Source organism: Dromaius novaehollandiae, chromosome 10, assembly GCF_036370855.1.
Source record: "Dromaius novaehollandiae isolate bDroNov1 chromosome 10, bDroNov1.hap1, whole genome shotgun sequence".
Lineage (NCBI taxonomy): Eukaryota > Metazoa > Chordata > Aves > Casuariiformes > Dromaiidae > Dromaius > Dromaius novaehollandiae.
The window spans coordinates 23,711,597-23,735,577 of NC_088107.1; the positions used below are offsets into that span (position 1 = coordinate 23,711,597).

The 23,981-nt window shown below is 61.6% G+C and overlaps 1 protein-coding gene across 2 annotated transcripts; it reads right to left on the reverse strand.

The window, feature by feature from the left end:
* Positions 1 to 1,305: 1,305 nt before the first annotated feature.
* On the reverse strand, positions 1,306 to 23,763 carry CD276 (CD276 molecule). 2 transcript variants are annotated; one of them, XM_064517628.1, is made up of 8 exons: positions 23,542 to 23,763; positions 16,642 to 16,787; positions 13,057 to 13,407; positions 12,075 to 12,371; positions 7,785 to 7,925; positions 6,163 to 6,204; positions 5,534 to 5,569; positions 1,306 to 3,082 (listed from the first exon to the last, which is right to left on the reverse strand). In XM_064517628.1, exons 2-8 carry the CDS (start codon positions 16,688 to 16,690, stop codon positions 3,060 to 3,062), a joined length of 939 nt encoding a protein of 312 aa, XP_064373698.1. In that variant the 5' UTR covers positions 16,691 to 16,787; positions 23,542 to 23,763; the 3' UTR covers positions 1,306 to 3,059. The 2 variants fall into 2 exon arrangements, with proteins under 2 accessions (XP_064373698.1, XP_025971871.1); XM_026116086.2 differs by lacking the exon at positions 23,542 to 23,763 and adding an exon at positions 19,115 to 19,423.
* Between the last annotated feature and the right edge of the window lie 218 nt (positions 23,764 to 23,981).

Sequence of the window (23,981 nt, forward strand, 5' to 3'; positions counted from 1 at the left end):
ACAGACGTGTCCAGAGGTTTCTCTTTCTGCCAGCCACACTGGGAATCTGTCTCTCAAACTCAGCTCAGAAACTCCCTGGGAGGAGGTGACGTCTTTAGGAGCTCATTAGAAGGAGTCGCATTTAGGACCTCACTCATTCAAAGCCCTCAAATCCATCTTGTGCCACACAAACGCAAACCCTGCCGGGGCCCAGCTCCCTGTTAGGATGATGGATGTTGCAAAAAATGAGCCAGAATGTAACCGGATTAGAAGAGCCTTAATACACAATATAGCCAGGTTATTCCGCGAGCAGAGGGACTAATGAAGCCTGTTTCCCTACACATCGGTGTCCTTCGTCCCCTACATCTCCTCCACCACAAAAATCACCTTCCCACCTTCCTCGTCTCCTCTGGCAACCCAGCCAGAGAGAAAAAACACCGCGTACTACCAGCTAATTTGGAGCAACTCCTCAGGCTCACCGGCTGCCTGGATGCTTGTGCAGTCCTGCTACCTGTGAAGCGTAGCTGCAGTTGGCTGAAAGCTTTACAAAGTGACTGTCCTGGAGGAAGGGGAAACTTGGAGAGCAGTCGCGGAGGTTGTATTTCCCAAGGAAATAGGGCTTTGAAGTGGGGGAAAAAGACAAGTTCATTCTTGCTCCCCTTCTCCTCCTCCTCTGATAGTCCACACAGGGGTGTGCACATGAAACGCAGCCTCCCACTTCCGATAGTCTGGATACGGGAACACAGCGGGGGAGAAAACGATCTGGGGCTCAAAAGAAAACAAAAACCTTTCCCATTTCATTGACATTTTCATCGACATTTTCCTACAAAAGAAATGGGAAAACAACCCAAACAAAGGCCTTCGCTTTCCAACTGCTGGTTTGCCTTCAGCCACTGGGATCAGGAGATTTCTTATATTGGTAGCCCATCTCCAATGAGGAACCACATGTAGGCTTTACAGGCACAGATAAAAATAATATCTAAATCTCTAAACAGCTTGCTTCTCCTGGGGAGCTGCACAGAGCAAGGGACGGGTTGGCTCTGCTCTACTGCCCTCCAGCTGCCCCCCGCTACAAACCCTGTGGAGCATCCGGCACGGCTGGGCCACAGACGGAGTCACGATGCCCCGGCCGGGGTCAGCAAGGGCCCCGCTCCCCAGCGAGGCATGGCAGGGTGGTGGCCTTCATCCCCAGGACCCCCCGAAACACGCCTGCCCCTGCTCCCATCCGACAGCATCACTGCTCCGTGATGTCCCCTTGTGAAGCAAGCAAGGACCGGTGAGAGCTGCTTTCCAGCCCCTCCCAAGAACCACACACAGGCCGGAAAACACTGTCCAAAAAGATTCAAGAATTTATTTGTCAAGGCACAAAAAACTCCAGATTCTGGAATTTAAATAATAATTAAAAACAACAGAAGAACCATTGATTCTAGCACAGCAGTGACTTCTCTGCCAGCCTGAGTGGGACCAAAGACACGTGACAAGTGAAAACATTTCTTGAGTCTGCACTTAAAAACCAAGGAGAGATCGGTCAGGGTTTTGCAGCAGGCTTGGCCAGGCGTGGGGCAAGCCCCACGCGCAACCCCCTGGCATAACGCTGACCCAGACCTCGCTTTGGGCTGTCCCTTCTGCATCCACCCGCGTCCAGCTTAACGCCGTGCCTCCGGCTTGGGCCCCAGCTCGGGCAGCTGGTGGCCTGCCCAGGGCTGCATTCCCACCACACGTGCAAGCAAGCTGTGTTAAACCAACTTTTTTCCAATTGCAAAGTCAAGCACTGTGAAAGCCAAGAAAGCCGGACTTGAGCACATCCCCCTTGTGCCCATGAATTATGATTCAGCCTTTAATTATGTGGCCGCCCACTGCAGAGCCCAGGGACCCCTGCCCTGACCGGGCCAGGCAGCACTCCCTGAAGGGACCACTCTGATTAACCGCGTTCTCCTTGATTTCAGTGTGCCTTTTGGGATGCCCAGGACCCGACTTTGCAAAGCCTCTAGCATTATGCAGCACACGATGGGCACGTCAGACCCCGGCTGCAGATCCAGCTGGGAACGTCCACCCGGCGCACACCCCACAAATGCACCACCACCACTTAAAAAACTCGATTTAGGTGGTTTTCCCAGCACCTGTCAGGAACTGTAGCTGAGCAGAGACTGAATTCAAGTCTCAGGAGTGACATGAGCCACCTTCTCCTTGCTACAGGCGCCTGTCTGTCACCAAGTGCCTTCCAGTGCCTGGAACAAAGGAGACAGGACGTTCCCTTCCAACGCTTGACTTGGCAATTGCAATAGTGCCTTTAACACAGGAATGTAGTGACCCGGCGGCTTGGGGGCCTCTGAGCACCCCACCAGTGCCTGGGGTGAGGACAGAGGACAGCCTGGACGATCTCATCATGGGGGCAAAGCAATTGAGAGGTGTTTCTCCCAGCTGGACACAGGGGAAACGGGAGGGTTTGAGCCCGCTTGCGCTCAGCATCCTCCCACCCTCCCCTCCCCCTCCCTCCGCGTTCCCCCAGGGCAACCAGCAGCCGCGTCCCGGCGGGGAGGACGGCGGGGTCCGCCTGGCCGGCAGGCGCCCCCAGCCCTGCCTCCAGCAGGCACCTCCTCGCCCTGCTACCGGCTCGGCACGGCGGGCGGGGGGAGAAAAAAGCCCCCGGGCCGATTCCCGGCGTGGGATAACTGCCCCGGTCCGAGCAGGGAGAGAGGTGGCGCCAGGCACTTAAGGCAAAACCAAAGTCCAGCGGGAACTGCAGCGGGACTACGGGAAGAGCGATCGTCCTCCACCGCCTCCGGGGCCGAGCACGAAGGCTTTGGGCTTGGGCTGCCGCTGGACGGGAGCAGAGGAGCTGGACCGCGGCTCTCCGTGGAGAAGAGAGGAGGAGGAAGAGGAGATGGAGGAGGAGGAGGAGGAGGAGGAGGGTCGCGGCGTGCGGAGCGGCCGCCCCGGGCCCAGGGCCAGGCGCGCGGGCGGGCAGCGGCCAGGCTGCGTCGGTGCACGTCCTCGGTCGCCTGGAGCTGCTCCCCACGGGAGCGGGGGGCCGGTTCGGCTGCTTGGGGGGGCTGCTCCGAGCTGTCCCCCAGCTCCCGTCAATCAATTTCTTGTTCGTTATCTGGGAAGGAGGAGTGGGAAAAAAAGCAGAAGAAAGCAAAGTTGGCAAAGGAATTATAAACCAAAAGCGAAAAGCCGTCCGTGGCAGCACGACGGGAAACGCCCTGGGCTGCGAACGCGTGGCCCTGCTCAGCAGACAAGCTGCACCGGACGCGAGCAGCACCGCAAGCCACCGAGGCAGCAGGGTTACAACACGGCCACCCCCGGCTCCTGGCTCTCACTTCCAAATAAATAAATAAATAAAATCAGAAAATCCCAGCAGAGATGCCCCCCTTCCCCGGGAGCTGATGCCAACCGCAGGTCGGATACAACAGCGCGCGGTGGGGCCCAGCACGCTTGCTCGGCCGCCGAGTTCCTCCTAACAGACTGGAGAAAAAATACACCCCGGCAGCGGGCGAGTCCTGGGAGATGCTGTTATTCCGGCTGCATTTCTGCTGCAGAGGCAGCCAAGGAGCAAGCACAGGGGCCGCTCACAGATACGGGGTTAAGCAAACAACCTGGCTGGGAGAGGAAAAGCAAAGAGGCAGAAAGACAAGCGCCCTTGGTCTGCCAAGGCTTGCGAGGGGAAGATAAGGCCGGAAAGGAGAGGGAGAAGCGGGGGGAAAAAAAGCAAAAGCAGAGCCAGCTAATGCTTCAGCTAAAGGTGTGAAGGGCAGGGGAGAAAAGGCTTTTATAAATCTATCAGGAGGGAAAAGAATAGCATTTAAGAAAAAGCAGGGCCATTAATAACGGAGGAGGGAGGGTGGAATCAGCAGTGATTCAGCCACGGCTGAGACCAAACCTGTGCTGGAAAAGTCTGCCTTTAATAAGAGGGGAAATAAATGAAAAGATTGAGGAGATCTTGGAAGGGGAACAAGCTGGTGAAGAGTGGGGCTGAATACACACAGAAAACGCTGGACCCCTGCGCAGGCTGAGGTGGTCACAGGCTGTCAGAGGCAGTGACCCACTGCTTCGGGAGAGGATGCTGAAAGGCAGAAACAGGGGCTCGGGCTCCAATTCCCACAAATTTTCATCAGAAATTCAGTAACCTGGCTGCTACCTGGGAATCTGCATGGGGACAACATGCAATTCCCTCGGGAAAGTGAGGGAGGGGACAACGGCTGACGTGCACAGCTCACTGCTCTGCCTCCTCCTCCTCTTCCGTAAGGCAAGGAGGACGGGTCCCACCAACCACCTCCTCATTAGCACCCTGATTGCAATGCTCAGAAGAAAAAGGGCACTGACCAGACAGAGCTTAACAGATCCCTGATCCGAGATGGCCCAGTGCGAGATCAGTGCACAGATGAAGGATATTTGCAGAAGGGAAATCAGAGCGAGACCAGGAGGAGGTCTGGTAGCTCGAATATGAGATGCTCAAAGGAGCCTGCGGCTGCAGAGCAGCCTCCCCTGGATGAACGCAGCTCCCACGCACGGCCCAGGCACTTCATACGCCAGGAGACAGCCCCAAATTCCTCACAACAAGCTCCCACCCCACCGGCAGCACTTTGCAGCCCTTCCAGCTGTCCGGGCAATGCCATCTCAGCTTTGTGGGCAACCACCTGGGTAAGTCATACAACGTCCTTCTCGCCTCCAAGCTGGAGCAGAACAGGTAAATGTGGCTCCTCGGGGCCAGGAGCACAGCCCAGGCCAGTCCCCTCCCTGCCCTGCTCCCCTCGCTTTCCCAAGGTCAAGGCTTTAGTCCAGCAGCAGGAGCACCCAGAAGATTCAGTGATGCTCTAGGTGTAAAGACCAGGACATCTCAACATGCTTCAGCTCACTACACGCCAGAGAAAGCCAGAGAGGAGCCAGCTTTCTTGGGAAAGGGAATAGATCAAATTAGATCAAATTGCTTTGAGAACCCCAGCCACAACAGCCTCCCCGTCTTTGATCTACCTTCCCCAGCACAAACACAGGCAACCTGTACCCTCAAGGAACCACGAGGAAATAACTCCCCGTAACACTCACTCCTCTCCTGGGCAGAGGATAAGAGAACAAACAACATGTCAAAGACATCAGTCAAGTCACTTAATCCATTACTGGGAGATATGAGCGCCAGCTGGAGCAAGAGCAGCCCAAATTAGAGCAGAGGCTGTCCTGCATACTTGGAAATAATTGATCTGGGGAAATTTGATTGTTCTCCTAGAGCAAACTGCAGAAAAAAAGAAAAAGAAGAAGAAAAAGAAAATCGATGGATGATGGAAATGCAATGGATATTACACACTCAGATTTTAGTATCATTTCTCTTGTGCTTTGCAAGAAGTCTTAATCACCAGCTGATCAGTTTGCAGAACCGCCAAGCAGGACTGAAAAGCGCCTGAGAAATCGGGAAGCGAGGGCAGAGCTGGAGCAGAGCAGTGTGGGGGAGCCGAGGGCTGCGCAGCCGCCGCCGGCCTCGGGCCCGCGCGGGTTGTGCTGCAGCGAGCCGACTCTCGCCCCTACGCCCGCCACCCCGCAGACACCCAAACGCACTCACCTTCTTTGCTCTCCGCGCTCTTCAGCGGCTGCAAGGCTGCGAAAGGCAGAAGGGCAGGCGGTCAGCAATAATTAAGCCCCAAATTTCCAACGCAAACCAACTCCCAGGCCTGAAACCTCGGAGGCAGCAAAAGCCACGGAGGAGCCGGCATCCCCACCGCACTCGCTCCCCGGAAGAGACCGGGCGCGCGGCAGCCGGACGCAGCCAGGCTATTGTTGTGCACAGAGCAGATAAAGGGAATTGCCAGGCATATAATTAACTCATTTGCTTACAGCAGAGCACCACTATCACTTTTTATTAAAAGATAACATGGCTTATCACGGGCCTGCCAGTCTGCTGGTGGCTCGGAGGGGTCTGCTGCCAGCTGGCCGGCTCCGCAGAGCCGGGAGCGGGCGATGCCCGGCGGCCGCGTGCAACATGCGCTGCTGCAACGCACTCAAAGTCACGCGAACATGGACACGGCGAGCACGGCTGCATGCTCATGCACAAGCAGCGCGGAGCGTGTCTGAGGGGCTCGTCAGCAGGAAAACGCAGGAATTCAGCCCGCTTTACGCCCGGCTGCTGGGAGCTGTGGCAGCGTGCAAGCCGGCCTCGGTCCCGGGACCCCACGGCTTGGATAGCACACCCACCTGTCTTGGGCTCTTCCCCCTCCTCGTCCTGCTCCTCCGTCCCTGCAAAACGAAAGATGGGAGCAGGTGAAGCATCCGCAGACGACTCGCTCTGCGCCCTCCCGGTACTGCGACTGGGTTGCATGGATACTACTCGGAGCTGTCTCCGACTGCGGCTGCTCCGGAGCCGCTGTCGCCCGGTGCGTGTGCCGGGCTCTGCTGAGACGCCGGAGCCGGTTGGGAAGGATGCAACCAGTATCCAGCGCCTTCCCTCCAGCACCCAGCCCCACAGTGGAGCTCGGGCCCCCCAGGGTGTCCCCGGAGAACGTCCCGCCAGCGTGGGGGACCGAGGCCACCCCACAGCACAGCATCCGCTCCCTCACCAAACAGCCCCGAAAAATGCTCTCGTTATTTGGGCAAATAGCCGGTGTTTTCTGGACAGCTGCACAGCCTTGTCCCCTATGGCTCCTAAAGGGCAGCAAGGTCCTAGTTACACCTAATAGCTGGGAGCTTTTCAGACACATCTGCCTCCAAACTGCTGAAGCAACGCAACAGGGGAGGAACAAGGGCCAGAAAAGTTCAAATCCCACCAAATCCGATGCAAAAGCAGCAAAAATTGCCGTGTCCTGCAGCAGCACTCGGCTGCCAGGCGCACGGGAAGGGTCCCTGCCCAGATCCAGATCACCGGCACTCGGAGCAGAGCTTCGTTGCTAAGGATGTGCAGCGGTCAGGGAAAAACACGGCGGGTTGGGAGCCGTCTCGTGATCCAGAAGGACTGAGGTCACCTGGCCTGGGGCCATGGCCTAGCAAAATCCCCTAACAAAAGCAAAAATTCACTGTGGTTTCCGTTATAGAGGGAAAAAAAGAAAAAGAAGAAATCAAAGACGACAATCAAAACAGCTTTCAAGCCAGTCAGCATCTCACAGGCCCCCAAGGGACAGAAACGCCCGAGCCACCTTCCGCGGACAATCCCCTGCGACGCGCCGGAGCGAAACCCTGGTGCTCATCTGTCCCGGCGACACGGGACACCCCGGGAGCGGGTGCCCGGAGCTGGCCAGCCCCGGGCGAGGGACAGAGCAGCGAGGGCATCCGCGGGCCGTCCGCCCCGGCAGCAACGCAGAGAGGAGGAACGGAGCCCGGCAGCTCCGGCGGAGACGCTGGTCTGGCGGCGCCACGTTCGGACGCTGTTAGAGCAAGGATTTTTTTTGTTGCTTTGGCAAAGCACATCAGCCCGGGAGCCAGCGAGAGAAAACAAATCAGCAGCGCCAGCAGAGCTGCTCCCACGGCCATCTGCAGAGCACAGCAGCACGCTTAAAGGAACAAAGTCCCCTTTCACGTGAAAGCACCGCGCCGTAATCAAGGCAGCAGGAAAAGGAGAGCGATGTCGAAACCGGAGCGGGCGCAGGCCGGATTTTCGGAGCGTCCCGGGAGACAACGGCACAGCTTTAATTGCTCCTTTCAAAGCAGGGCCCGGGCGGGCAGGGATAAAGGAGCAAGCGAGGGAGCGCGCGGAGCAGCTCTGTCTCATGCTGTTTCCCTGCGTCAACACGTTTGACGTTTCCAGCGTGGCAAATGCCGGAGGCGTCTTCTCGGAGAAGACCGCCGTGGCTCGAGGCGACGCGCCGCGGAGCCGAGCACGTTACCTGCGTTTTCTTCCTCCTCCTCGCAGCTCTGGCGGATTTTCTTCTGGCACACGTAGGCCACGGCGGCGAGCAGCCCGAGGACGCAGACGGCGAGTCCCACCGTCACCCAGAGCGCCACGGCGGGGAAGGCGAGGTGCTGGCCTGGCGGGAAGAGAGCAGCGACACCGCCGCGGTGAGCGCGGCCGCCCGGCAGAGGGGACGCGGGCCCGGCGTCGGGGCTGCCGGCGCCAGGAAGCCCTCCGGCCGGCACGTCCCCGGGACCAACGGGAGCAAGGGACTCCGCCGGCGAGCCCCGCGAAGCGGCCGGGGACGGCCACGGCGAGGGGCTCTGCAAGCAGGTCGGGCAGGGCTCGGCCAGGCGACGCCTCGGCAAGCGGCAGCACGCCGCCCCCTCCCAGCGCCTCGGCGCTCTCCGGCCGTTTGGGTCCTCGGAAATAAAACCATCAGCTCCTCTAATCACGGCCTGCGCCAGCAGGTCTGGATCCGGCCGGAAAAGCAGGAAATCAGCAGGTTGAGTCACTCCATAAAATACTTCATTAACCTTTAAATGATTGCACTAATAAATTCAAATTGCAAGCTGCGACCACAAGGCGGGCGAGAGAGGGTCGGACACCGGCAGAGAGGGACACGCAAGGTTCACAAAGGGGTTAAACTGGATAGGTTTGATAAAGGACTGACTTACGCTACAGGTTGCACGGGGAGCCCCAGGAACCGCGTGTGGGTCGGACACATGGGTCAGACTTAACTCGTTGTTCCTAAGGGCCCCTTAAATCTACGAGCACTGTTTCCTTCTCAGCTCTGCCAACCTGGGGTAGCTGCTGCCCGGGAAGCAGCTGCACGTTGCAGACGGAAGGGAAGGTGCCTGCCTGGCCCCGGGGGGAATGAATTCGGGCAGTGCGCAGGGTCACACGCTGGGCCTGCTACCACGTGCTCTGCCAGGCACCGACCCCTCGCCAGGTCTTCTGCAGGTGCTCTCGCTGCACAAGCTGACCCGCCGCTCGCTAAGGGGCTACAGAGAAGAAGTAGGTGCTGCTCACCCAGCTCCCCGCTCCCTTTCATCTAACGCCACGGGAGCCGGGGAGCACGCGGGCCCCCAACACTTCCCCTGGGATCGGGGATGGCCAGCTGTGCTCCCACCACACACGACCACAGCGTGGCAGGCGGCAGCCGTCGTATGGGCACAAATCCATGGAGCAAGGCACAGATACCCCTTGGAGGAGAACAGGACTCCTTGACTTGACCCTTGGGCTTGTCCACCCCCAGCCTAAGGCACCGGAGGAAGGTGATGCCCCCAAGGACCAGCCCACGTGGACAGCAGGAACCTGCTAGCGGAGCTGCTCCTTCAGCTCTGATCCCGCCCACTGCTTCAAGTACAAGCAGACTTGACTCCCTCGTTCCTTTTTCGAATAAATCCCCTATAACTGCATGTGTTGAGATCAAAAGCAACTTCAAATTTTGAGGAATCTGGAAACATCTGTGGTGCGTCAAGCCAGGATGGAAGTGACGGGACCCACCAGTTCTCCGGCTCCGAGGCCCCTGCTCATCGCCCGCCATCCCCGCTCCCTGCCCAGCCGCCAGGCTCTGCCGACGACCCAGCTGCATTCCCCCGCCACCCCCTCCGCGGCACAAAGTCACACCGCGAGCAAGGGGGAAGAAGAAACGGGTGTAGGAAGCCAGGGCAGAACAACATGAGAAAATATGTTTGGGGGCACTGGATGGTCTGGGAAAGGAGATGCAGAGCCTGTGCCTACTGGATGTGCTGCTGGTTATTTAACCATGTGGCAGGCCTGGAAGAGGTGAACAAGCCACATGTGGGGATGTTCCCGGGCAGTGCAGCTCCTCCGCTGGGCTCTCAGGCCCTTCGTCCTGCCTTAGCAGTGAACGGTAGCAGGGAGGAGACAAGGCAAACGTAGACCTCCCCAACACACACAGCTCCTCCTTTGCAAGGTAACAGCATCTGCGGCACCTCGCCAGGCTAAATCCAGCACTCACGCATGTTTTCCCTGTGCTGAACATCTACTCACACACTACAGAGGCAGCCACGAAAAAGCCACTCCTCTGCCACCAGTGACAGCAAATCCCTGCTGCTGGGCAAAATGAAGCGAGTGCCATGGAAACATCACCAGTGCCTTCGCCGTGTTTACTGGTGGGAGCACTGTGGCAGACGTTCGATCTGTTTGCACGCAAAGGCGATGACCATCGGCATCAGCCAGCAATCACCCTCCCGCACAGCTTGGTACCCTCCTCCCACAGGCAGGGATAAGCCTGCGTCTGCACGGGGCTGTCCTCTCCCAGCGCCCTGCGCACGCTCGCAGCAGGTCCACCTTCTCGAAGGAGGGGGCAACACGCATGTGGACGTGGGATGTGGATTCACCACTGCCAAGCTGGCACCGCTGCTCCTCCAGAAGGAAGAATCGCCTGTGGAGGAGGCGTCGTGGTCTCCATCGGACGCGGCATCCAACGGACACAGGACTTCTGCAAAGCCATCAGAGCCAGCTCCCTCCTTGCCCCCACAGGCTATGGCTAACGCTAGCCTTGTCAGAAACAGCCCTGTCTCCAGGTAACGTCCGCGCAGCTGCGCTAGGCTTTCTGGATGAGTTTGGTGCATCCAGCCAAAAGGTTTATGCTCCACCAGGGAACCCTCCTTCACAACCCAACAACTGCTGTACCAAGGATAATTAAACACTAATTAATGTTACCAGTGAGTGTACAAGGTTATAAAGAGCTCCAAGGCATCTATAAAAGCTGAGCTAGCGAGGACAACTGGAAGCCATTCGTAACTGGCAGCAAGCTCGTCACCGGCATGCCAAGGATGAGCCCTGCAAAGCAACGGATGGAGCCCAGGGGGTCAAACTCCTTGGGAACAGAGCCAGGACCAAATCCACGCTCTGCCACGTAGACCAGGAGGCACATGGCTTTAGAGAGCTCCTATCTTCCCTCCCAGGATCCTCTGGGACCAACCACAGAAAACAGAGCAGGACTTCCAAGAGCAGCAGGAGGAGGGACAGCAAAGCCCCCAAATCCACCCCCTGGCCCCAGGAGGCCAGGATGTGGGGCACTCGGCTTGGCCCCATCCCTACCGGCTCACAGCTGCTGGCATAACTTGTCATCCCTCCCAGCCTAGCCACGCAAACCTGCTGCACTGCCCATCTCGCCCCAGCAGCGCAGAGCCCCCGCTTTGGCCATCGCCCCCATCCATCGCAGGCTCAGCATCCCCAAAGCCGCCCCCCCAGACTGGACCCCCCTCCCTGCACCCAGCCCCGTCTCCCCTCAGCACCCCGCATTACGCAGCTCCTTGACACAGCCCCGCCAGCCTCCTTGACTGAGCCCTGCCCACGCTCCCCTGCCAGCCCCATCCACGATAAATGCCATTAAGCTCTTACTTATCGGGCCATCAGAGCAAGACATTGTCAGAGGGAAGTGGCAAGGCTCAACACTGCTCTTACGGCACAGCACCGCCTGTACGATAAACAGTGGTTAATAAACTAGACCAGCCTATATCTATGATCTGTTCTCACAGCTCCCTCTCCTCCTGACTTTTCTTCACGCAGGGCAGTCTCCACGTCAGGAGAATGGCCCTGAACTGTAAGGGAGCCATCAACCATCCGACACGTCATTGCCTGCCCGCTGGGACTCTAATTAACAGTGCACAGGCGTCACAGAGATGTAACGAGCAGGGGATCTAAGCAGAAAGTTTGCCAAGACACTACTTGCAGTGCAGAATGGCCCCAGGTGGAAAATCACCACCATAATGCCAGGTGCCCAAAGGACCTGTCAGTCAAGATTAGTTATTAGAAGGTCAGCTGAGACTACAAGTAATGCAGTATTTGTGTAGGGTCTTAAGTAGGGATTGCTGCAGCTGCCGCTGGGATGGAGCACCCTGAAGCAAGAACATCCCACAGCCATAAGACTGCGCATAAAGGAGAGGAACAATATCATACCCTGTGGTGGCTTTCAGGGCTGGTGTAGACCAGGACAGGGCAATTAGCAAAGCTAAGACTAAAGAGCACCAGGAAAAACACACCCAGGCCTTTCCCAACTCTTGTACAGTTCTCGAGAGAAGCGTGCTGCAGCTCAGCAAGGGCCTCTACAGCACAGCCCTCCAGAGACGAGGTGGGACACTGGGGCAACTGGGCAGGAGAGCACAGCCCAAAACCACAGGTCCATGGATTGGGATGGGAGGCAGAGCAGGGATACATGGTAGCAGCCTCAGGGGAAGCTCTGGGCTACAGCAAAGATCATCACCTTCTTCAGAGAGACCCCATCTCTGACCGCCCGTTGCTGGCTTACCCGTGACGGTGACGGAGGCTTGGGTCTCCTGCTGCAGCACCGGGTTTCGCACCAGGCAGGAGTAGGTGCTGCTGGGCTCCACCAACACCTGGAGGACGCTGTGCACATCGAAGAGACCCTCCTCGTTGGCCACCTGAGACGTGGTGACGTTTTCCGTGATGTTGCTGCCGTGGCTGTCCTGCCAGAGGACAGTGGCTTCAGGGTAGCCACGGGATGCGTGGCAAGTCACTGCCACCAGATCCCCGGGCTTCAAGTTCTTGTTGGGCTCCAGGTTCAGACTAGGCTTGGAGTAGGGAGCTGAAAGGGAGAAGAGAACCAGCACGAGGTGATAGAGGTGACTGAAGGATCATGCTCTGGAGCAGCCAATGGTCCTTTTCTCCTTATTTCCCCAAGGCACCTACCCCTAGCTCCATTACAACACCAACAGCCCCGTCCCCACACTGGGGAGACTCCTGCCACCTCCCCATACTCAAGGGCTCAGGGACGCTGTTCCCACAGAGCACGAGAAATCAGGCAGCCAGAGAAACAGCATTTCCCAGGAGCAGGTTGAACACTGAGCCAAAGCTGAGGATACTTCAGGAGAGCCCGCAGCCCAGCCAGGAGCAAATGTGCCTCAGCCCTGCCCCACGTGCATCTCCATCCAATATACAGAGGAGACACCCATATGGGACTGAGGACGGGGCTGCTGGCATCTCACATACCCAGCTCAGCATTCAAACAGCACAGGCCACAAGCCAGGTTGCCTCCGCACCCAGCTGTGAGCCTCCCCACCATGACAAGGAAAGGACTAGATCCACCGGCAGCAATATTTAGGGGAGATGCAGGACTGGTCTATCTTTAACAGAGAGGGCTGGATTCGAGGAGAAACCCTGGCAGGGATGGAGCGAGAAAGAGATGCTCCACAGTGGAGAAAAGTATGACGGGGGAGAGCCCTACTGCCTGGAGGAGGCATGCAGGGACATCCCCACCCGCCGTCTCTCACCTGCCACTTGCAGCACCACCGCCGCGCTGCTGTAGTCGCTGACCCGGACAAAGCAGGTGAAGCTGCCTTCGTCGGAGATCTCCACGCGCCGGAGGAGCAGGGAGACGTTGCCCTGGGCCAGCTGGTCGTAGAAGAGGGCCGTGCGGTTGGCGTAGCCTCCCCCCTGGTCAGCCAGCTGGTCCTTGCCATCAGAGAAGCTGTGCACCAAGCGCTTGGTGTCTGTCAGCTGCCAGATGAGGCTCAGGTCGTTCAGGCTGAAATTGGCCTCGGGGGAGAAGGCACAGTGCAGGGTGGCATCTCGGCCAAACAGAGCCACCACGGGCTCATCCGGGACCTGGATCTCCATGGCACCTGCGGGAGGGTGGCAAGAGAGCAAAGGCATATGGAGATGAGACCCCCAGAAACATGCCCCTCGCTCCTGGTTTATATCTAAGCATAAAGAACGGAGATGGGAGAAAACCTGCAAGGGATGGGTTAGCCTTGTGGTCTGCAGGAGGTGGGGAAGAGGAGCGGAGCTCACACCCACCTCCGGGACCTCAGAGCAGGAGTTGCCACCCTCTCCCATCCCTGCTGACATTATGCGCTTGTGTCTACACCAGCCCTGCTCCGCTGCACCGCACTTTTTGGGGGATTGTTCTGGAAATGCAGAGGACACCTGCAAAAGGCAGCTGCCTCCGGGGAGGAGCAGCAGCACAGCCTCTCAGAAACACACAGCAGCTGCTCACGGCAGGAAGAGCCCGGCTGCAGGAACGGATGATACAACGATGACCGAAGCTGGAAGGTGGCTGGGATTCCCGCTCTGTGATGATGCCCGCAGAAGAGATCCGAGAGCAGACGGCATCTCAAAACCCTTCCCCAGCAGCGATTCCCAGAAAGGTCCTCGCTGGCGACGACAGGAGAAGCGGTCCAGCAGCACGCCTTGCACATCTTCCATCCCAGCCCTGGCTGAGCCTAGCACCCGCTTACCGGGACCACAAAAACCAGCACCCGGCACCCCAGGCGAGCCCGGCCCAGGGGGACACAGGCAGGCTGCGTGGCACATCCCAAACCTTGGGCATTGCTGCCCTCAGCTGTCCAAGAGCAGCAACCGCTGCCTCTTGCAAGCACAGCTCTGCGGAGGGAGCTGGCAGGGAGCAGCCGGGACACCCAGACCTGGACCTACCCGCAGCTCCGCCGAGGCCGGCTGGGCAGTTACGGCTCGGGCTCTCTTCCTTGGTGATGTTTCTGCAATTCAAGCCACAGCTTTGCCTGCCGGCTCTGCAAAAATCGCGAGCGCCAAGCCCAGCAGCTCCTGTCCCCAGGAATGGTGAGGACACAGTTCCTCCTCAGCCCTGGCCCTCGGCGGCTGCGGACAGGTTATGTATTTTGGTAGGGCCACCCCGACAGCGGGCCCTGCACTGGGCTGCAACGATAAGGCAACTGTTGAGGTCTCCAGGTGATGGAGGGTCTAAACCCTGGGCTGGAAGATGTGGGACTGCCTCCAGCATGGCCCGGAGGCTGCCACACGGCGTGGAGCACGCCAGCCGTGCAGATGGGCAGAAAATCCTAAGGAGACAGGTTTCAGCAGAGGGAGAGTTTTTAAAGAGCCCCGAACCACAGGGCAGACGATCATAAAGGTACGCAGGGGGTGGATGCCAGCGGGGAAGGCACCGCGCGGGGCAGGAGTTAAGGGCAGGCCTGGGAGACGGGGCCGTTTGCACCCGGTCGTTGCACGAAGCTGCCTCCCCTGCAGGACGGGCAGGCAGGGCAGCGGCGTCAAGGGGCGAGAAGAGCAGCCCTCCAAAAAACTCCCTTCGTGCAGGAAAGGCAGCCCGGCCTCTCGCCAGGGCTGCCCGCGGGGACCCGCGTCGCACACAGCCCGGCGTCCCCCAGGAAAGCCAGCTCTGGGCGCCACCGCGGCCGGTCTCGCAGGCGCTAGGTGGCACCAGTGCTCCCTCCAACGCGATGCCAGCCCCACCGCTGCGCCAGGGCACGGTGCCAACCCAGCGCCAGGGCACGGTGCCAACCCAGCGCCAGGGCACGGTGCCAACCCAGCCGTGGCACGGAGCGATGCCAGCCACACTGCTGCGTCAGGGCACGATGCCAACCACGCCGCGATGCCAATCCGGATGCTACGTCAGGGCGCAATGCCAACTATGCCACGGCACAGGGCGATGCCAACCCCACCTCTGCATCAAGGTGTGATGCGACCTGCACCATGCCGCAGCGCGATGCCAACCGCACCATGCCAGGGTTGCACGCTGTATCGGCTGCTGGGCCTTCTGCCCTCTGCGCTGGCCTTGAACAGCTTGCACAGTCTGAAGCCAGCTCGCATGGGGACGAGCCCCAGCCAGGCACCTCTGCCACCCTCACCAAGCCCCACCAGTCCACCAGCACCGCTCACCCAACGTGCGAGCCTCCCTTTGCATTTTTGGTACTTCTGAGCTGGCTGCGGTTCGCTGCAGGGGTGCAGATCTGACCCCCAGGCCCTCGCAGCACATCAGGACTTTGGCTCTCCCCATCCCTGGGACCAGTCCTGGGGTCTCCCACAGGCAACCGGCAGCAATGCCCCTCCAAAGCAGAGCCACGGAGAACAACGGTGCATATGTTCACCGGTTCCCCTCTAATCCCTCACAAGCTGCTAATAAGGGGAGGAAAAAGGGAAAAAACTTGCCTCAGACCAAGGGAGGAGGATTGGGGGCATATCTGCATCTAGGTTTTACATTCTGATCTCACCAGCCCTTCCAGGAGAGAGCAAAGCCATCACCTACAGCACATACCTCACTGGGGACGAGGGCAGCAACATCCCCCACGAGACTAGCTTTTTGGAAAGAACCTGAGAAGGGAGGATGAGAGGAGTCGCGTGAAGGACGACTGCGCAAGAGGAGCGCAGGAGGCACGCGGGAAGGAGCTGGGTCGGATGCAACCGGCCAGCCAAGGCAGACAAGCCCTTTGCGGGGCCCAGGACAGCTTTTGGGCAGCCAGCCTGGCTCTTGGCAGACTCAACACGTTTTGTCTACCTCCGGCTAATAATAAATGCCAGTCGGTTTTAGGAACGTTATCTAGCCTGGCTGTACGCACTCGCGAAGTGCCAGCAAAGAGGTCTCCAGAGCTGCCGGCGATGGTCTGTGTCCCTGCCCCGCTGGCTCGGGGATCGCGGCTCCAGGCAGGATCAGCGCCGGCAGCACAGCAAGGGGCTCCGGGAGCCCGGCCAGGCCACCGCATCCCTCTCTGCGAGCAGCCACACGCTGCTGGCGGGTCCCAAGAGCTGCAATGCAGGGGGACAGACCCAGGAGCAGAGATGAGGAACACCTCATTCGTGCACCATGCCTTCGTCATTCAGCTGTGCCGCGTGGGACAGCGTCCCTTGATGAGGGGCGAGCCAGCAGGCCAGCGGGACCCACGTGCAACAAAAGCCATCACGCGTGACACCGTGCCCATCTCCCCAGGCACCCAGGGGACTACGAAACGGTGAGAAAGGTCAGACGCCCGCCCTCCCCGGCGGCCTGGCCGCGGGTCTAAGGCAGCTCTGCCGGGATGAGCATCGCGTTCGGACGTCTCCTTCGGAGCAGCCCAGACCCGCGCGCCCGCCCCAGCGCCGCTCACCTGCCAGGCTGGAGGCCAGCGCTCCCAGGACGAGCAGCGCGCAGAGCATCTTCGGTGCGAGCCAGGTCCGGGTGCGGAAGCAGAGGGGAGCGAGGCCCGGCGGCCTTGACGCGGGGAATCCTCTCTTGCGCAGCAGCTGCCCTGAGCTGAGAAGAAACACAACAAAACAGGGAAACGGTGAGCAATCCCAACGGGAAGCCGAGGCAGCGAGCAGGAGGCTGGCAACCGGCATCCTAGGAGAAACAAGGCCAGCGGCCTGCCGGCCTGCCACCTCTCCTGCCTGCCTGGACCAAGCTGATTTCCAGGAGGCCTCCAGCCACCCCCGTGCTGCCAATAATCCCTCTCCCACCCCCAGGCATGGCGTCCAGCCAGCGCAGGCTGGGATTCCTCCGGCCCAACTCACAAGCCCGCTCCAGAGCCAGGCAGCTCTGCAGCCTGAACGGACACCGCTCCGGGGACACCCCTGCCGCAGCCCACGCTCGCCCGCAGGATGAGACCCCTCAGGCCCTAATCCGCCCTGTGCACGAGCTGGAAAGGTCCCTGAGCACAACTCTGACACCCTGCATCCAGCCTTGGGGCGTCCGGCCTCGGGGATCCCGGCTCTGCCGACGCCCTGCCTTGCTCCCGCAGCGCAGCTGCCGTCCCCACGCACCTCCATCACTCCTGTCCCCGCTCCCGTGCCCACAGCCTGCTCGGAGGCGCGTGCTCGGTGCAAGCCGCTCGTTCCCCCTCCGGCTGCAACGCGGGGCACCCAGCCAGCGCAGGGTTTGCCTCGCCAGCCATTAATATGCATTAGCTGGCGCCCATCTGCCCGCGGGGAGCCGGCTGGCGGCGAGCCAGCCCTTGTGCCGGGGACCCTTGGCCGGCCCCGAGCGCCGCCTCCCTCTCCCCGCTTCGCTGCCGGGAGCCGTCCTTCCCCGCAGGGCCCGGCGGCCGCGGCAGGAGGCCCCGCCAACGCCTCGCCGGCGGTGCCCGGAATCGCTGGGGAGAGACGAGCGTTGCACAGTCCTGGCTCCGGCAGCGGCTCGGGGCCGCGACGCTCCCCCCGCCCGTCACGGCGGCACAAAAATTTCCACCACGGGCCGTGAATGCTGAGGCCGCCTCGAAAAATCAGGAACGAAACGGGGAGCACCGCTGGAGAGGGAGAGGCGAGGGGCGGGCTGCCAGCCCCAGCCCTTGTGGCCTGCACCGAGCAGCCCCCCGGCTTCACCAAGGCGGCCTGGGACCCCCGCGGGACCCGCTTGGCCCAGCCACCGCTGCGGTTTTTGGGTCACGCCATGGGTGAGGGCCTCCTGGCCGCATCCCCAGTGCTCCCGCACAGGGCCAGGCAGGGGAGGATGAGGCCCCCTGCCCTCCCTGGGGTCGCAGGAGGGCGTAAGCCGCCTCCGGGGTGCCCCTGCTGCACCCCAAATCGGCCACGTTCGGGTGACCCTCTCCTCCCGCAGCCGGGACGAGCCTCTCCCTCGCTCCCACAGCATCGGCGGCTCGGCCGCGGCCGCCGGCCTTCGCGTGCTTCGGCCTCTCCCAGCGCCGCACCCTGCGCTGCAGCTCGCGAGAGCAGCGGGTCTGGAGGGCCGCGAGGCAGAAGCGGCCGCGTCCAGCCGCTTCCTCACCAGGGAACTTCAGCTCCCTGCGAAGGCGCAGCCGCGCTGCTCCCAAACCCCGCGGCGGCGGGCTCAGGCTCCGGGCGGGCTCCTCCGCGTCTCCCGTGGCCCGGAGCCAGCGCGGGGCCGGCGCCGCTCCGCTCCCGTGAAAGGGGCTATTCACCTCGCCCGCGGCGCGGCCAGAGCCCGGCTGTGGCCCCCGGCGGCTCTGCGGCTCGCGGTCGCCCAGGAGCGGCCTCGACGCCCCCCCGGGCCCGGCGTCCCCCCGCGCCACCTCCAGCGGCAGCGGGCAGACGGTCTTGCGTGCTGGGCACAAGCCCGCGGCAGAGAAGTGTGGGAAAGCCCCCAGCCTCGGGCACCCACCGCTGGTCCTCAGCCCCCCCCCAGCACCCAGAGCCCCGGGGAATAGCCCCGAACGGACAGACCCTAAGCATCTTCAGGGCTTTACATCTCCAGCTCCCCGCTGTCGGAGCCCAGGCGGTGATTTCCACCCATGCAGCTTCCCTTCCCGGGAAACCGCGGTGCCGAGCGGAGGGGAGGATGGTGCACACACCTGGCACGAGCATCTCGGACCCCCCAGCCTTGGACCCCCCTCCAGATTAAATTCACCACCCGAGGCGGGTTTGCCAGCGGGAAGAGGAGAAGCACCGCCGCACCGCGACTCTGCCTCGGCACCGTCCACCCAAAGATCGCCAAGCGCTCGACAAGGGGACCGCCAAGGGGACACCGAGGCACGGAGCAGCCACCGGCCTGCCTGACGTCACCCCGTGGCCCTCCACAAATAGCAGCCGGCTCACTCTCCTCCCGACGTCCTGCCGCTCACCCCCGCCGCCTCTCGCCCCGCGGCCGCCCCGCTTTCCACCCATTACCTAGCAATTGTGGTTGCCGGGGGTGGGGGGAGCGGAGCCGGCCGGCTGCTCGCCTTCCTTTCGAGGCACGAGGCTCCTTGCGGGGAAGCAAACGGCCGGCCGAGCTCTTTAATCGCCTCCCCGCCCGCCGCTGAGCGCAGCCCTTTCCCAAGCGGGCGAGCAGAGCGCCGGCCCCGGGGCCGAAGCCGAGCCCAGCAGGCAGGAAGGGAGGAAGTCTCGGTGGGAGAGGGTGGTGGGCGGGAGAGGGTGATGGGCACCGGCACGTCACGCTCGCCTGCCCGGGCAGCTCCGCACGAGCGGAGGGAAACGGTGACTCATCTCGCTCATGCTCTTTCCTTTTCCACAGATTTTCACCGGCGGATGCAGACGGCAAACGCTTCGGTCTGCACAAGCGGGGCAGCGAACCCACCTGGAGAGCTCGGAGCAACGTGCTGGGGGCTAAACACAGGCTGGGCTGCAGGAGATCTGCTGCCTGTTCCCAGCTCTCCTCCTGGCTTGGGAAAGTCACTGCCCCTCCTCCTGCCTCAGTTTCCCCACGTGGGACTTTGAAACAGAGAAGACGCAGTGGAACGGGGTAACTGGGGAGTCGACTCACCCCTAGAGCCCCTTTCCCAGTTCATCCCTCTGTTCACTAAGGCAAAACCAACCGAAGGAGCACCCCAGGACATACTGGGTGGAGTGGGTTTTGCTTGCAAACACACGCATTAGCATAAATTAAGTCTGGTGATGCTATGACCCACACGCAACTGAACTCCAAACTAAACCACATGCTTTGGCTACAGGACCCGAAGGTCTTGCTGGGTCCTCTCGAAGGAGAGAGCAGCACAGCTCCATGCTGCCAAAGACCAGAGCACGACAGAGCTCAGGAAGGGCAGCCCCGGGTGGCATCAGGACCGGGATTTCCCCCTCGAGATCTCTGGGAGCCAACAGCAGAGGAGCCTGCAAGCCTCGTGAGAGGGGACAGGGCCTCAGAAGGACACGCGACAAGCTGCAGGGAGCTTTCCTGCTCCCTTGATTCTGCTTCTGCTGCGCAGAAGACAACAACCTGGCCCACAGTGGTTCCCTCAGGAGCTCCGTCACGGCTTGAAAACCAAGCCCAGAGGCTTCCAGCCGGGCACCCAGAACCACCGGTCACTTGAGAACCGTTTGCCACAAAGACTGAGGAGCAAACTCGGCCCAAGCCTATAAAGGGCTACGATAAACACCTGGGGAAGGAGAGAGCCCTCCACAGCTGGAGCACCGTTCTCACTCACTGATAAGGGTGGTGGGCCTGGGCGCACGAGCCTTTCCCGTGACGGGGTCACGCTTTGATACGCGATGGGGGTTGGTGGCACAGGGCGACAGCTCTGCGGGGCATCGGCAAAGCCCTGCTGCCCACCAGGACCCCCGGGCTGTGCCAGGCCAGCTGTGGACGTAGCCACCAAAGGCCACCCAGGCTTCACCCCGTCACGGAGAGCGTACTCCAGCCGCGTCCCCGGACCTGCGCGCTCCCTCCCCGCTGCTGGGCGCAAAGCAAAGCCCCAGAGAGATCTACACCTTGGTCACGGCCAGGGGGGCGCAAGCCCTGCTCTCATGCCTAAAACACAGCAGGAAGGAGCAGAGGAAGGAAAAGCATGGCAGCGGCTGTGGGCAGGGGCAAGCAAGGGTCCCAAACCCCGTCTCTGCTTCCAGAAACGGCCAGTCTCACCCTTCTGCTACTCAGCAACCCTACTCCTGCGGGAATCCCACCCTGTTTCACATGGGCTCATCAATTCATGTCCCCGAGACACCGAGAAACAGCAAGGAGCTGCAAGATCTCCCCTTGCCCACACCACTGCTTTTCTCACAGCACGAGACATGAAGTTCATATATGTATACATTAGGGTAATAACTTTCCAGTTCATGCATCCTGCATGTTGAAGGGTTTCCAGATCCACCTCAGAGGAACATGCGATTCGTCCTGCACTAAACCTCCCAGGGGCACCCGCTCCGGCCTGCGTGCTACTCACAGCCGCCCCACGCTTCCCCTCGGCCCGCGCGTGCCAGCCCACGGGCACCGCAGCCCCGGGGGACGCGGCCGAAAGCTGCACGCTCCGCGGGGGCTCTGCAGCCCCTCGACCGCAGCTTTGGTTGCAAGCGAAGGAGAAAAGGAAAGAAAGGCTGCTAGTGGCGACGCGGGGTAAACGAGAGAGGAGCTGAACCACTGAACCTCAAAGACAAGTTCCACACAGGTATTAAAAAAACCTTCCAAATAAGCCGCAGGAGAGACCCCAGGCGTCTCAGAGCCAGGTCCCGACTGCTGTACGTCAAGCAGTAGTTAAGGCTGCGAACGGCTCCCTTGGAGGAGCTGTAAGCCAGGAGGGCTGAATCTGATCCCGCAGCAACACAGTGACTACTTAAGTCACATTACGAAGCATATGTAAACAATTAACAACCTGGGCAAGCAGCATCTACAGAACATGTGATGGTTATTACAGAGGGACCGCAGGGAGCTTGCGTCACTCATTCCCCACTCACTATGTACCAACACGCAGCAGAAACGCTGCTTTTCAGAAGCGTCCAGCCTATGAGCCGCCTCTCAGTCCGAGAAGAGCTGAGGTGCAACGGGGATGCCATTCCTGCAAAGGTTTCCAACATCTGGGGCACATCAGCCACCTTTCACCGCGGCCAACCACGGAAGCTGGCAGCAAGGCGTTGCTGAGACCCGGCAGGAGATAAATGGTCTCCAACAGAAATCCAGCACACAATATACCTTAAGTAAGTGTGCCCAAAGAGCAGAAGGTCCACAGACGTTTGAGCTCCATCTGCATCACCTACCGCTGCAAACAAGGGGGAAGAAGCTGTCCTCACCCCCAGGTCGGAAACGGACCCAGTTCTGGCAGGTCCCTGGGCAGAGGTCCCTCCCTGCTCGGCTTTCTCTCCATCGCCTCCCCAGGATTTATGCCAGCAAAGAGCCCCGTGTTTGTTCTAGACCCAACACCGATTTGATGCTCCAGAAAAATGCTGCCATCCATTTTTAGTTCCCACTCAACCTCTCACCAAGCAGCAGCAGAAGTGTTGGCAAACCCCAAACCGGAGCACAGCAGGATCCTAAAGGAAACGTGGCTCGGCAGAGCCACGTCCCGACCGTACTTCAAAGGATGGGCAGGGAGACAGGGAGCGCAGGGATCTGGAAAGCTAATTTGTCCTCCGCCCAGGCTGGAGATATCGAGCATGATCTTTGGCAACGCTAGTTGAACAAAAAGGACAAATTATCCCTTTGTTCATCCTGAGAAAAGAGGAACAATTATTTCCTCAGCTCTGAGCTAATTTTTTACCTCATCCAGTTATACCCTGTGGTTTTCTTAACCGCACAAATTAAATACAGTGCTTAAAACTGGACATGCTGGCGTGCCAGTCCAGGAACCCTCCCTTCCTCGCACCCAAGCTCACCTCTGCCCAGAGGAAAGCCTCCCAGCAACGCTCGCTTTGGGACCGTCGCCTTCTCCCCTCCCTCCTGCCGCGGCTCCGAGCGCCTCCCGCTCTCCGTCGCGCCGTCCCAGCCCTGCCGAACGCGGCCTTTCCTCCCGGGCACCTCCGACCTCTCCGGGGCCAGTTCCCGCCGTCGGGACCGCGACGCCCCGCGCTCTCTGCACCGTCGCATGCTTGCGCACAGCCCCATCTCTTAGCGCTTTGCTTCGCCGCTGGGCCCATCGCCGGGGCCCCGCAGGAGCCGCGTGGCTCCGAAACCTTGCGGGAGCTCGGGGCGGAGGCGCTGGGAGGACGCGCGCGTGGGAACGGCGGCCAGCTCCCACGGCCGCTCCGCGTGCTTAACGCCAGGCCAGGGAGACGAGCCAGCGCGTCGCCCTGGGCCAGCAGCACCCAGGCGAGGGTCGGGAGACGGGGACCCCTCTCCGCTGCCCGCTCGCACAGCGCCTAGCGCCGCGATGACCGCGCGTGGGCACGGCGGGCAGCCCCCACGCAGCGCCAGGCCTTCGGAAGCCGCCGGCGTCGCTCTCAATGCGGCATCTGTGTCCCGCAGCCACCGGAAGGAGGAGGGAAGGGAGCCTGCGCTGCCCCGGAGCTGCCGCCGGGAAAGGCGCCGGCGGGGACGGGTTTTTGCGCCTCCGGCCCCGCAAGCAACGCGCTCCCCGGGCTCGCCCGCGGGGGGAGCGGCGGAGGCCGCGGCCCAGCCCGAAACGCCCGCGCGGCGCCGGGGCAGCGCGCCCGGAGCCCCGGAGCCCCCCGACCCCCGCCCAGCGCTGCCGCTTCGCCCCTGCGGGGCTCGCCCGCCCCGCCCCACCCGGCCGGACCCCCGCGCGGCTCCCCGCGGCCGGGCCTTGGTCCCGCCGCCGCCTCCTCCCGCCGCGGCGCCGCGCGAAGCCCCCTTCGTCCCCCCGCCGCTCCCGCCCCGCCCCGCCGCGCCCCGCCCCGCCCGCCGCCACGTCCCCGCCGCCGCCGCCACTCACCGCGGCCAGGCCAGGCGCGGAGCGGGGCCGCCGCGGCTGCTGCCGCCCGCCGCAGCGCCCGGCGCGGCCCCGACGCGGCTCGGCTCGGCGCGGCGCGGCGCGGCCCGACGGCCCGGCCCCGGGGTGGCGGCCCGGCGCTGATTGGCTGCGGCCGCTTCCTGCCGGGGTCCCGCGGGGGCGGGGGGCGCCGAGCCGCCTCCCCCGGGCGGAGCCCGCGGCCCCTCGCCGGGGCGCCAGGCCTGGCCGGCCCCGCACCCGGCCCCGCTCCCGGCCCCGCACCCGGGGGCACCGGCGGCCGCGGGAGACCATGCTGCCGGGGCTGGCGCGGGCCCCCCGAGCCGGGCGGCGGCGTGCGCAGGGGCCGAGCGCGTCCCCGCGGGCAGAGCGGCCTCGCGGCGCTCCGTGACACGTGACGCGAGCGTTGCTAACGCGGCGGCCCC